Raw genomic sequence first — 14,062 nt, 5'->3', positions numbered from 1 at the left:
CCTCCCCGGAGAAGCCGGCCGGACGTCTGGTCCGTGATTCTTAGATGTAATCACGAACACTTTCCGTAAGAACACACCTGCACACACCTGCAGGGCAGCCTCCAGAAACTTCCTGGGGCCGGTTGCTTTATCTAATTGAGTTACTACCGGGGCTTTACAAACAAGAATAGCTGCGCCCATCCGCTGGACGCGTCCAGAAGGCTGTCTGTACAGAGTGAAGATGGACCTACCCGATCCGTGTAAGGTCCCAGACCCTGCAGAGCAGAATAACAGATAGTTGATGGAGGTGATCAGCTTTGTGATGAAGATTGTAGCACTAGCTTGTTGCCTTTGTTTGCAAGTGTAAGAGTTGGGAAGTGCAGACTAGTATTAAAAGCGTTCATGAAAAGTAGTTCGTTAAGCAGGACACCGGTGACTCACAAGTAGCTCAGATTCTAGTTATTCAGGAGGCTGAGACTGGAGGATCGCAGTTCAAAGCCAGCCCCGGGCAGGAAAGTTCATGAGACTCTTACCTCCAATAAACCACCAGAAAAACCGGAAGTGGTGCTGTGGCTCAAGTGGTAGAGTGCTAGCCTTGAGCTGAAGAGCTGAGCCCAGGCCCAGAGTTCAAGCCTCACGACAGACAAAAAAAAAAATAATAATAATAGTTTGTCATACATACTAGCATACATCTGATTGGCAGCACAGAAAGATTAAGTGTACTTATTTTGTTTTTCTTTGTGTGTATGCCTATCCTGGGGTTTGAATTCAGGGCCCAGATACTACCAAAGCTTTTTTTTTCTTTCCTGTATGTTTTTTATTGTAAAAATGCTGTACAGAGGGGTTACAGTTATATGAGCAAGGTAATGAGTACACTTCCTATTGAGCATTGTTGCTTCCTCCTTTGTTTTCCCCCTACCATCCCTTCCCTCCCACCTCCACAACCACCCCCTTTACCCCCATCGAAGTTGTAAAGTTCATTTTTCAACATAGTGTTTTGTACATCTCACTGTTACAATGGATCGACCTGTATCCTTATTTAATCATCTTGTTTTTTCTCTTTTCCTCCTCGAATTAGAGAAGTGTATATACAAGATGCAGGGCACCCACGTCAAATACAGTGAAAATAGGGGTTATACCATGAGGGAGGAGCATACAAAGCAAAAAAAAAAAATCACATGGTACATTATAATTACATTAGAAACAATAGCAAGAAACAAAAAAGATATTTATGTCTCTATCTTGGGGTTCATTTCTTTTAACATCATTTTATATGGTCTTATGTACATAGCTTTTGGCCTTTTCTGCTTGTCTTACACATGTACTAGTTACAAGGGAAACCATGGGACCTATGTTTCTTTGGGCCCAGCTTACTTCACTTAATATAATTTTTTCCAAGTCTTTCCACTTCCTAACAAATGGGGCAATGTCATTCTTTCTGATGGAGGAGTAAAGAAATGTTCAACCTCTCTAGCCATAAAAGAAATGTAAATCAAAACAGCATTGAGATTCCACCTCACCCCAGTTAGAATGGCTATAATCAAGAACTCTAATAACAACAGATGCTAGAGGGGATGTGGACAGAAGGGAACTTTACTGCATTGTTGGTAGGAGTGTAAACTTGTTCAACCACTTTGGAAAACAGTATGGAGGTTCCTCAAAAGACTCTACATAGAGCTCCCCTGTGACCCAGCAATCCCACTTTTGGGCATCTACCCAAATGATCACAAGCCAGACCACACTAAAGCTACCAGCACAGCTATGTTTACTGCAGCATTATTTACCATAACTAAGATATGGAACCAACCCAGATGCCCCTCAGTAAATGAATGGATCAAGAAAATGTGGTATATGTATACCAAAGCTTTTTTGCTCAAGGCTAGCACTCTGCCACTTGAGCCACAGCTTCACTTCTGACTTTTTGGTAGTTAATTGGAGATAAGAGTTATAGACTCTCGTGCCCAGGCTGGCTTCACACTCTGAATCCTCAGATCTCTAAACCCTAAGCAGCTAGGATTACAGGACCAAGCCACCAGGGCCTCCCTGTTTTGCTACTGTTAATTGTCAGTTTAATGATGTCCAATGTTCTGTGTTCATAACATACTGGGAATTAGCAGTCTGAGACTTTGAGAATGCTGGCGTGTCTCTCTGCCCTGGTTCTTTTTCTTCCTAGCTCTGTAATTGTAATCTATTAAAATTGTATATAGTGCTACATAGTTCAAACCTTTGGAAATCACTTTGACCTTAAGTGTATGTGGCTATCTAAAATGATATTGGGTTAAAAGTGCTGCATAGAGAGGCAAGTAATTTGAGGACCTGATCTAATGAAGTAATAACTAGAGAAAAGCTAGAACATAGAGCTCAACTATGCGTATTTGGTTGGTGAACTAGTACAGTCAACCTAAGCATAAAACTGACCTGTAAACATTTTTGAAACTTAATAATAATGGCATAATACACACACACTCACACATACACACATGCTTGATGTAGTGGTACATGTCTGTTGCCCCATCTCTTTGGGAAACTGATGCAGGAAAAAAATGAGTATAGTAGGCCCAATGAGTATTCATTAAAGAATGAATATATTCTGGAATCCTTTGGGTTGAAAAAGTCTGTTTAATAAAGCCTTCCTAGCAAGGCACTAGTGGCTCATGTCTGTAATCCTGGCTACTTAAGAGGCTAAGATCTGACCAAAAGCCAGCTCAGGCAGGGCAAAAAAGTCCCCATGAATTCATACTCTTACCTGCAAATAACCACTTAAAACAAAAAGAAAAACTGGAAGTGGAGCTGTGGCTCTAAGTCATAGAGCACTAGCCTTGAGCAAAAGAGCTCAAGGACAATTCCCAGACCCTGAGTTCAAACCCATGACTGACAAAATAAATCTTTCCTATAAAATAGTGGAGGAAAATAAGATTATGTCAAAAAATATTGAGATTTTATAGGGTTTTTTTTATGTGTATGTACTCAATTCTAACATGGTTTCTGGTTTTTTTTGAGGTGGGATGTCACTGTGTTGCCCAAGCTGGCCTCAAACCCATGATCCCCCTGCCTTGTCCTCTGGAGTAGCTGGGATTACATGCAGAGGCTATAGCATCCTATTACTAGTGAGCTTTTAAAGCTGCAACATCGAAGCTGTGACCAGATTACCTAGCTAACCTACTTTGAGTAATTCTACAGTTAATCTCTACTTCAGCCCTATTTATGAGCAACCTGTGTGTTCAAACTTGAGTTTGGTGTTTGAAAATATCTCTGAGAACAATTATTCTTTACTCTTCTAGATTTGTAGGTAAAAGATGGCCAAGGAAAGATGCCAGAAAAAGTCTTTTCAGGATAGTCTTGAAAACATAAAGAAGCGAATGAAAGAGAAAAGGAACAAAAACTTGGCAGAGATCGGCAGACGCAAGTCCTTCATAGCTGCACCCTGCCAAGTGATCAGTAAGAGGTTCTGATGTTATCCTGTTACATCACTTTTTAAGTTTAGAGTTAATAACTAACCATTCTCATTTATCTTCTTCTAGCCAACACTTCTACATTGCTGAAGAATTACCAGGACAACAACAGAATGTTAGTTGTAGCTTTGCAAAATGAAAAATTCAAAGTACGAGAAGCCGAAGAAGTGATACTACAGCTAAGAAAAGAATGCTACTACCTCATGTGCCAACTGTATGCATTGAAAGAAAAGCTCACTTCCCAACAAACAAAAGAAACAGTTCAGGTATTTTTATTGCAAATATTGAAAAAAAATACCCTATAATAAGCACTTTAGATCTTTGTTTGTTTGAGCCAGTCCTGAGGCTTGAACTTGGGGCCTGGGTGCTGTCCCAAGCTTTTTGTGCTCAAGACTGTCCTCTACCACTTAAGCCACCTCCATTTCCTGCGTTTTTGGTAATTCGTTGGAGATAAGAGTCTCAGGGACTTTCCTGCTCAAGCTGGCTTCAAACCTTGATCCTCATATCTCATCCTCTTGAGTAGCTAGGATTACAAATGTGAAACACCAGCACCCAGCAAATTCACTTATTTTTAAGTTAATATCTGACGTCTTTTTTAGTAGTAGACCTATGCTGTGGCACAGATGTGTTGCCAGTAAGGATATTTCAAGCATGTAGATGATTTTGAGGCTTATACCTGCCTGACTTGCTTCTTCAAGTAGGTAGCAAAGCCATGTGCAGAAGAAATACTGTTTTGCTTCTCCTGGTCCTCTTTGAATGTTTCAAACAACTAGGCAACAGCTAAAGGTCGAAGTTGATAGTTGAGGGACACTAGTCCAAAAGTTTCATCAAGGTTATCTTCATTTTTATGTGAACTTTTCTATGTAGTTTATTATCTAGTGGAGTTTTGTAAGAACTACTGTGTGTACAGTATATCTCCCCGGAACAGGAGTATTGAAGTGAAATATCAAATAGCTAAATAGGTAAGAATACATCCTAAATTCCAGGTAAGAAACCTTCTGAACATTTTAGTAGCCATATTTTTTTATTTGATTCTATTTGTGTCCAAGATTATAAAGAAGAGGTTCAAATATGGAACTGCTAGCCAAAAGACAACAAACATGGACAAAGTTTGTCTTAGGATATATTTTTTTATGTCTTTCTGTTGGTTAATCCTGAGAAGAGTAATGATGAGCTAGTTCCTGCTTCCCTTTTCCCAGAAGCCACTGCCTGAGAAAGTACACAGGACAGAGAAAAAGAGAAGCATGTCAAGTGTCAACAGTACAGTTGATGTTCTCCCCAGCAGCCAGGTTTTTGCAGTGTCAGCAAATTCCATTGCATTGGTACTTACTCCAGCTGACCAGCTAAGAAAGCCTGTTGTGGGGGTGAGCTTGAGGAAGGAACTAAAGCCACTGCTGTGATGCTAAAAGGCAATAAAAGAGCTTATGATTCCTTATTTTAAGTATGTGATATAGATTATATATGCATGTATACATGTACTTATGCTTTATGTGATATAAAAACAATACACAGATTGATTTCACATTTGTATAAGGGTTATTTAAATTTTTCTTCAATGTATAATCTTTGCTTTTTCTTTATTCAGTCAGTTGTAGGTGGTAAAATAGCTCACCAAATACATGAATCCTCCTGCTTACTTTCTAGTTTTTGCTGAAATCAAATGGAATAGTATAGATTGAATACTCAATAATATCACAAAACATTGAGGAGAAAATTCCATAATTACAGATTCTTTAAGATTTATCAACTTTTGGGCTGGGAAGGTGGCTCAGTGGTAGAGTGCTTGCCAAGCATGCATAAGGCCCTGGGTTTGATTCCTCAGCATTACATAAGTGAAAAAGCCAGAAGTGGTACTGTGGCTCAAGTGGTAGAGCGCTAGCCTTGAACTGAAGAGCTGGGGGACAGTGGCCAGGCCCAGAGTTCAGGCCCACGACCCACCAAAAAAAAGGGATTTATCAACTTTTTAGAATTCCTTAAAATACAATATTATATACTGAACTTCCGCATTTCCACACTCTAGTCACTTTAGTGACCATGCACACATGCAGTAGTTTGCAACAAAACACTCTTCGTCTGAAACTTTGTATCTCTTGTCTTTCTTGGCATAAGCCCCCTGCTAGCTTTCTACTTTACTGCTCTCAGTCAGTCTCCTTGCTGGTGGCTTATTTTTAAATGCCAATTGCTCTACTCTCATATACCATCTACTGGTAATTTTCAAGTCCATAACTCAAAACCTATGCACACACACACGGAGAACTGCTACTATATATCTCCACTTAAATAGTTGGAAAGCTTCTCAAGCATAGTTTGTACAAAACACAATCCTATTTTTTTCTTTCCCAAACATATTGTGTATGTTTTTTCCTCTCCATAATTTTTTTTTTGGGGGGGTCCGGTCGTGGGGCCTGAACTCTGGGCCTGGGCGCTGTCCCTCAGCTCTTCAGCTCAAGGCTAGCGCTCTACCACTTGAGCCACAGTGCCACTTCCGGCTTTTTTCTTTTTGTTTATGTGGTGCTGAGGAATGGAACCCAGGGCCCCACGCATGCAAGGCAAGCACTCTACCAGAGAGCCACCTTCCCAGCCCCATTATATTTATTATATATATATATCAAGCCTAGAATGAAAGCTTTAGGAGGACAGGGTTTGATTACTTCTCAGCTGTCCTAGTCCCAATTCCTAAGCTGCTTGATACTATAGTGGACTGTTAGTAAGTAGATATGGTGAAAGAGTTCATTTGTTCAGTAATGCACATTTATAACTGTGTTTTTACACACTTGTACAATAGTACACAGTTCATTGTTTTCTTCTGTTTTAATACCATAACAGAACCAGGAGATATCTCCCTCTAAAATGGACTCCAGTGGTGACAGCAGTTCCTGTGATTTATCAGTGAAGGATTTACGGTTAGTATCAAATTTATTAGTATGGTTATACATACTGAGAAAGATTTAATTTTGTGATCCATTTACAAAAGAAAGTTTGTATCATGGAGTCTGATGCTATATCTAGAATGTATGTAAGAAAATTTGATGTGTTAAAATTCTGTATAGCCAAATGTGAGCTTTCTTTGTCTTATATTTAGTTACCTCTTCAATGTCCAGGTAGGTGACAGAAGCTTCACTAGGTCTATTTTTTTGTTTTGTTTTGTTTTTGTCAATTTGGGGCTTGTCCCAGAGCTATTCAGATCAAGACAAGTGCTCTACCACTTGAGCCACACTGCCACATCTGGTTTTTCTGGTGGTTAATTGGAGGTAAGAGTCTCGTGGACTTTCCTTGCCCGGGCTGGCTTTGAACCTTGATCTCAGATCTCAGCCTCCTGAATAACTAAGATTATAGGCATGAGCCACTGGCGCCCAGCTTCACTAGATCTTGTATGTTCATTTGTTGATTTTCTTGTGTTCTAAAACAAAGTCTCACAAGTATTCCTCTACCTTTTAAGTACTAGAATTACAGGCATACACCACTGTGCATGCTCACAGCTTTTACTTTTATTTGTTATTTACTGTATTCACTTTTTTTTTATATACTATTGTTTGAACTTTGGGCCTTGCTCTTGCTGGGTAAGTATTCTACCACTTAAGCCATGCTCCTGCCCTTTTTGCTTTAGTTTCTTTTCAGATAGGGTCTCACTTTTGCCCTGTCTAGCCTGTCCCCATGGTCTTTTTTTTTTTTTATTCCCTCAGTAGCTTAGATGGATACCATTGGACCTAACTCAGAAATATTTTAAAACTAATTTTCCTTTAGTCATTTTTCCCTTATATGTACTGTTTTTATTCTAAGAAGCAATCATTAAAAAGAAAATTTCCAATCTTAAAAATAATCTGGTTCAACCAGGCTTTGATGGCTCACATCTGCAATCCTAGCTACTTAGGAGGATGAGATCTGAGACTCACAATTCAAAGCCAGGCAGGGCAGGACAGTCCATGAGACTTACTTCTAATAAATTACCAAAAAAGCCAGAAGTGGAGCTGGCTCAGGTGATAGAGCGCTAGTCATGAGCAAATTAAGCTCAGGGACAATGCCCAGGCCCTGAGTTCAAGCCCAAGGACCAGCAAGTAATACTAGTAGTCTGATTTAGGAAAAACTGTATAATAAAACATCACCTTTGGGGCTGAGGTGGCTCAGTGGTAGAGCACTAGCCTTGAGCTGAAGAGCTGATGGACAGTGCCCAGGCCCTGAGTTCAGGCCCACAACCACCAAATAATAATAATAATAAAGCATCACCTTTAATATATCCGTCACACTGTCTCATTGATCCAAGTCCTTTTTCTATCTGACCCCCCCCCCCGCAACGCCCACATACCCTTTTCTCTTGGATCAAGTGTCTTTTATGGTTGTTATGAATTGCTGAGATTAGTTTAACTCATTGAAACCCAAATTGAATTATAATATGGAACTTTAAGCCAGGCCAATAATCCCAACACTTAACGAGGTAGAGGCTAGAAGGATTTCAAGTTCAAAGACAGCCTGAGTTTCATAGCAAGAGCCTGTTTAATAAAAACACACACACAAAAGAAAAACATGCAACATTGCTCTCAATGCAGCCCAGGATTACTTACTCTTACCATGTGGCCCAGGTTTCTAAGCATTATGGGGTATAGTAGTTACTGACAGTACCAGCAACATCATCCTGCTCCATGTCTGAGACTAAAAATGATTCCAAATATTGGCAGATAATCCCCTAGAAAGCATACTTGCTCCCAGGAGGACTGTTGCTATAGACAGTTCCCTTTGTTGCTTTTAACTCCCTCCCTTCTCCTCACCAAGTACTGACTGAGACAATTTCTAACCCATAAGCTAGAGTGGGAAATTCTCTACAAAGAATGAAGTTATGAGTAGAATTAAGCTTCCTGTAATAGGTTTTGAATATTTAAAAAATTGCTTCATTAATCTAATACTGATTTTGTTTTTAAAGAGAGTGAATGTTAAACAGTTACAGAAGAGTTCAGTAGTTGAAACCATTAAAGCATTTATCACTAACAAATCACAGTAGAGCCTATGATAAACCATGTCCTAAATAGTTGAGCAACCAAGCTGCATTAAAAGAAAAAATTATACACATGCACACAAACGTGTGTGTGTGTGTGTGTGTGTGTGTGTGTGTGTGTGTGTAAGTTGGGTGTTATTTCCAGTAAATGAAATTGAATGATGGCATGTTTTCAGGGGGAACTTTCCAGCTCTCTAATGGGATCTGAATGTCAGTTGTAACAAATAAGTCACCATATAATTGCTATAAATGGTTTTGGTTTCCTTTGATGGAGAACAGATGTGTATTAGTTTGGAATGCAATTATGAAATAATACTAAGGAAAGGGGAAAATATAATTTTAGAAAATATTAAATTTGGCTCTCTTTTATAATTGCTAAATTAATTTTTAATTTTCATTTTCTAAGGCAAGTTCCTCCTCAAGAAATTGACCTTCCAGGACACAAGGAGTCATTCGAAGTAGAAGGTAATCCAAGAAAAATCTAAAAATATTAGGAGCACAATCTTTGAAGAAAAAATAGCCTAATTTCTCTTTTTTTAATTAAAAAAAAAAATTTGGGGGGGTCCAGTCGTGGGCCTGAATTCTGGGCCTGGGCACTGTCCCTCAGCTCTTCACCTCAAGGCTAGCACTCTACCACTTGAACCACAGCGCCACTTCCAGCTTTTTTCTTTTTTGCTTATGTGGTGCTGAGGAATCGAACCCAGGGCCTCGTGCATGCAAGGCAAGAGCTCTACCACTGAGCCACCTTCCTAGCCCTTAATTTAAATTTTAAATCTCTTCATCTGGTATTCTGCTCAAAGCAAATCTATTTCTTTTACATAGAATAATACAGGTTTAAAATAAATCCATGTAGCCGAGCACTGGTGGCTAATACTTGTAATTTCAGCTACTCAAGTAACTAAGAGCTAAGGATCATGGTTCAGAGTCAGCCCTGGCAGGAAAATCTGAGACTTTTTTTTTTTTAATATATATTTTATTGTAAAGATACTGTACAGAGGGGTTACATGAGCAAGGTAATGAGTCCATTTCCTATCAAGCATTATTACTCCCTCCTTTGTTTTTCCTCTACCATTCCATTCCTCCCCAACTTCCCAACCCTCCTACAAAGTTGTACAGTTTGTTTTCAGCATAGTGTCTTGTACATCTCGTTACAATGGGTTATCCTGAATCCTTATTTTAGCATTTTATTATTTCCCTTCCCCTCTACCCAGATGCCCCTCAGTAGATGAATGGATCAAGAAAATGTGATATATATATATATGTGTGTGTGTGTGTATCAAACACACACACACACACCCATATATGAATTCTATGCCTCCATCAGAAAGAATGACACCGCCCCATTTGTTAGGAAATGGAAAGACTTGGAAAAAATTAAGTGAAGTAAGCCAGACTGTGAGACTTTGATCTCCAGTAAACCACCAAAAAGGCAGAAGTGGAGCTGTGGTTCAAGTGGTAGAGAGCTAGTGTTGAATATGAAACCTCAGTGACAGGCAAAAAAAAAAAAAAAATATATATATATATATATATATAATATATATATAAAGTCAGGTGTTGGTGTAAGTCCCATCACTTAAGAAATAGAGTCAGGAAAGCCAGTGCCAGTAGCTCATGCCTGTAATCCTAGCTACACAGGAGGCTGAGATCTGAGGATCGTGGTTCAAAGCCAGCCTGGGCAGTAAAGTCCATAAGACTCTTACCTCCAGTTAACCACCAGAAAACCAGAAGTGGTGCTGTGGCTTAAGTGGTAGAACACTCACCTTGAGCTGAATAGCTCAGACAGTGCCCAGGCCCAGAGTTCAAGTTCCATGACCAAAAAATAACTAGCAGCAGGAAAACCTGGAATTTGAGGCCAGCCTGGACTAGATGTATATAAAATGAGATACTATCTCAAAAAAAAAAGAAAAATAGCCAGGTGCTGGTGGCTCACACCTATAATCCTAGCTACTCAGGAGACAGATATTAGGATCGAAGTTCAAAGCCAGCCCAGGCAGGAAAGTCTGTGAGATTCTTATCTTCAGTTAAGCACCCCAAAACAGGAAGTGGAACTGTGGCTCAAAGTGGTAGAGCACTAGCCTTGATCAAAAAAGCTCAGGGACAGCACCTATCCCCTGAGTACAAGCCCTACAACTGACCAAAAAAAACAAAAAATAAAGCCATTGTGCCAAATCTGCAGTCAAAAGCCCAGTCAATTGCTATGGCTGGAGTTTATTAAGTCCTACTATATGCTAAGCTCTGGGCAGTGCACTTTACATACATTATCCTACCTAGACTCCACAAATGCTAGGAATAAAGCTACATCTGGCTCCATGTTATACAGATTCAAAAAAGTAAAGTATTACACAAAAAGTAATCCAGATGATGGTGAGAGGTAGGGTTTTAACTCAACTCTGAAGCCATACCTTTCTACTTTGAAATTGATGTGTCCAGATTATTATCAATACCCCTCTACTTACACTGAGCTTTGAAGAGGGATAGACTGGCCCCCTTACCAGGACTGTCTCTGACTACAGTGTCTCCACCAGCAAAGACTCCTTGCTCTGGCCTCCAAAACCACTGAAGACACCAAGACAAGTGAACTAAGACAGCCTCCACATCAGGCCATGCAGTAGCGTCTGGCAATCTGGTCATCAGTTCTTTCCTGCTCACTGCCCTCTGTTCTTTTTTTCTTTCCCTATAAAGATGAGTCCCCTAAGATGGCCGTTCATTGACATTAGCCCACTTGGGGGGGCAGGGAGACATGTTGCTAGCTTTCCAAATCTTTTTCTTTGCTGTCATTTACCCCCTCCAAAAAAAGAAAAGGAAGAAATAGTTTTAGAATAAGCAAAAACAGATGAATATCCTTATTTTCCTATAAGTACAGTTTATATTTCTTATCTTCGTGGCCTTCCAATTATCCAAATCTTACTTTTCATAGAACAACTTAGCTTACACTTCCTCGGTATATTTTTTCCCACTTTGGAATATGAAGCTCTTTTCCTCTCCTTCCCTGTTATGGAGATCATTCATTTTCCTTTAAACCTTTGGACCTAATATAACCTCATCTTAAGACTAGTTTTTAAAAGTACATGATATTTTCTCACAGGTTAAATACAAACCATCAGTTGCTTAGTAACAAATAATGGTCATATTATGTTTTCCCAGTTTTGTTTGCTTATTGTAAATGTAGAAAAAATTAATAGAATGATTTTTCTACAACTTTAAATTTAGTATTTGAAGTTCACATTTCCAAAACCTAAAATTTTCTCTTGTTTTTTTAACTCTTAGAGCAAATAACTGCTTTTTCTCAAGATGCACTTGGATGTGATTTGGATACAAGTGATGCTAAATGTTCTGATGATGTCTTACCCAGGACAGTATCTCTCCGTCGCCATTTAAGAAAAGACTTTCATAGTTTAAGTGAATGTAGTCCCTTGGAGAATTTTGAAACCAGTCATTTTACAGGGCCATCTGTTGAACTGGAAAGTGTTAAATACATAGACCCAACAGTAAACGTGCGCATACTTGAAAATACACAAGGAAAGTTTTGTCAGTGGAATAAAGACCAAATTAACAAGTCACCAAGGCCAATTCACCCAAGAAACTTTACCAAAACAAAAGAAATCATTTTGGACCCTAAACCTGAACAAATTAAAAGTAAGTCTAACAACACACAAAGAAAAAGAGAAAAAAAAAGAAAAGCCCAAAGAAGAAGGTCAGAATCTAAATCAAAGAATAAAGGAAACCAAAGTGGAAATAAGCAAACTGTTTGCAAAAAAAATATGGATGATGCTGTCAGTTCCAATGATGCTTACAATTTTAATTTGGAAGAGGGTGTTCACCTCACTCCTTTCCGACAAAAAATGAACAGTGATTCTACTAGAGAAGAAAATAGCAATCAGTCTGAAGCAAGCAATTGTGAATCTAGTGTTTCTGAAAATGACTCTGATGACCTCTATCTACCCCCTTGCAAGTACACCTCAAACCGGGACAGCCAACCGGACAGACCAGTCACCAGGCCTCGGTCTAAAAGAGCACTGACGTACATGGATAAAGAAGACAAGGAAGGTTCTCAGCCAACAACTCCTACTAGTAAGTGATGGATGCTGTTCTTTCTCTCCATCTTCAATGTTTTTGATAAGTGATCACTCTCAGTGCTTTTACTGTACTTATCATCTGCCTCTCTGTGGGAGGTTATGATACTTCCCATCTGCCTCTCTTTGGGAGGAAGTTGTAGTCTGATTGAATAATGGGGGCAGAAGTAGAAATCCAAGTTGTGTTGTTGCTCTGACCTAATTCAAGCAAATGTAAATCTTCTTTAACAATTATGACTTGTCTGTTCCTTGTCATGAACAAGTCATAATTTTTACTGTCAGTAAATGAGATTTCTCAAAAGCTGAGAGGAGGCAAGCAAGCTTCTTTGTGGAGTTGTCGAATAAAAAGATCTTTTGTTCATTCATGTGAGACGTTCCCTTGAAAATGAAATTATAAACTTAAATCTAGTGACTTGTCATTTGAATGGCTTTGCTTTGTACTTCATTTGAAAGAGACCATGATTTTAAATAATTTTCTAGTTAATTAAGGTGGGCTAATCAGACCAAGAAATCTAGGTTGGCAGGAAAAAAGACATGGGTCATCTGTTGGTAGTGCAGCCTGTACCTGCCCACACAGGTGTTCACTTGGGAATTTTAGTTAGTATGTAGTCAGGTTATATGATTTATTTAAAAATTATTGTCAGCTGGGCACTGATGGCTCATGTCTGTAATCCTAACTGCTTCGGAGGGTAAGACCTAAGGATTTCAGTTTGAAGGCAGCCCAGAAAGGAAAGTCCATGGGACTCCTATCTCCAACTTAACACCAAAAAAGCAGAAGTAGAGGTGTAGCTCAAGTGGTAGAGCACCAGCTTTGAGCAGAAGAAATTAAGGGATAGCATCTAGGCCCAGATATGCAATAATTATAGAATAAATTAAACAAGATTGACCAAATGTTTACTATTGTCTTTGTATACATGTGAAAACATCTAAGTTTTGTTTGGGTTTGGTGGTAGTATGGTTTGAACTCTGCCTTGTACTTGCTAAGTAAGCACTCGACCACCTGAGCCACCTGGTAGCTATCTTAAGTTGAAAGGAAAAAAAATTTTTTTTTCTAAAAGAGAGAATACAAGCATCAATTGTTTTAAATGCAGTCATGGGCCATACCCCTTGAGTAAGAATGAGACAGTGTCTCTGTGGATTTATTAAACACATTAACGTTTGGCAAGCATTGTTCTATAATATACCAACTTATCTGATAGTGTTGCTTAGAAAATATACTAAAAGTTGGGGTAATTAATGTAGTGTGTTATGGTGACAGAAAAGCACAATCTGAAACTCAGTTCACACTGCAGCATGTGGCATCTTAGTATACAGTCATCTCACAGTCATAATTTACTAGCATATTAATATTTCAAACTTATCTAGCTTGAAAGAGATGCAAAAAATGGGAAAGGTTTTTTTGTATGGGGGTAGAGGAGGCACCAGTTGTGGAGCTTGAAGTCAGGGCTTGGGCAAGGTCCCTGAGCTTTTGTGCTCAAGGCTAGAACTCTGCAACCTGAGCTACAGTTCCACTTTCAGCGTGTGTGTGTGTGTGTGTGTGTGTGTGTGTGTGTGTGTGTGTGTGTGTGTGT

General features: G+C 39.2%; 1 protein-coding gene across 2 annotated transcripts in view; it reads left to right on the top strand.

The window, feature by feature from the left end:
* The window catches only part of Sgol1 (shugoshin-like 1 (S. pombe)), a 16,829-nt gene that overhangs the window by 248 nt on the left and 2,519 nt on the right, over positions 1–14,062 (top strand). Inside the window, exons 1-6 of one of the 2 annotated variants that reach the window (XM_013022132.1) lie at positions 125–239; positions 3,261–3,417; positions 3,501–3,697; positions 6,258–6,334; positions 8,825–8,883; positions 11,686–12,489. In XM_013022132.1, coding sequence (XP_012877586.1) covers positions 3,276–3,417; positions 3,501–3,697; positions 6,258–6,334; positions 8,825–8,883; positions 11,686–12,489 — 1,279 coding nt within the window. In that variant the 5' untranslated portion in view covers positions 125–239; positions 3,261–3,275. Of the gene's footprint in view, positions 1–124; positions 240–3,260; positions 3,418–3,500; positions 3,698–6,257; positions 6,335–8,824; positions 8,884–11,685; positions 12,490–14,062 lie in introns of those variants that run through there. The other variant, XM_013022131.1, reaches the window with a different exon arrangement.

Source organism: Dipodomys ordii, unplaced genomic scaffold (assembly GCF_000151885.1).
Source record: "Dipodomys ordii isolate 6190 unplaced genomic scaffold, Dord_2.0 Scaffold60, whole genome shotgun sequence".
NCBI classification, from domain to species: domain Eukaryota; kingdom Metazoa; phylum Chordata; class Mammalia; order Rodentia; family Heteromyidae; genus Dipodomys; species Dipodomys ordii.
Note: the sequence above shows the minus strand (reverse complement) of the source record. Positions and strands in the feature narration are given on the sequence as shown.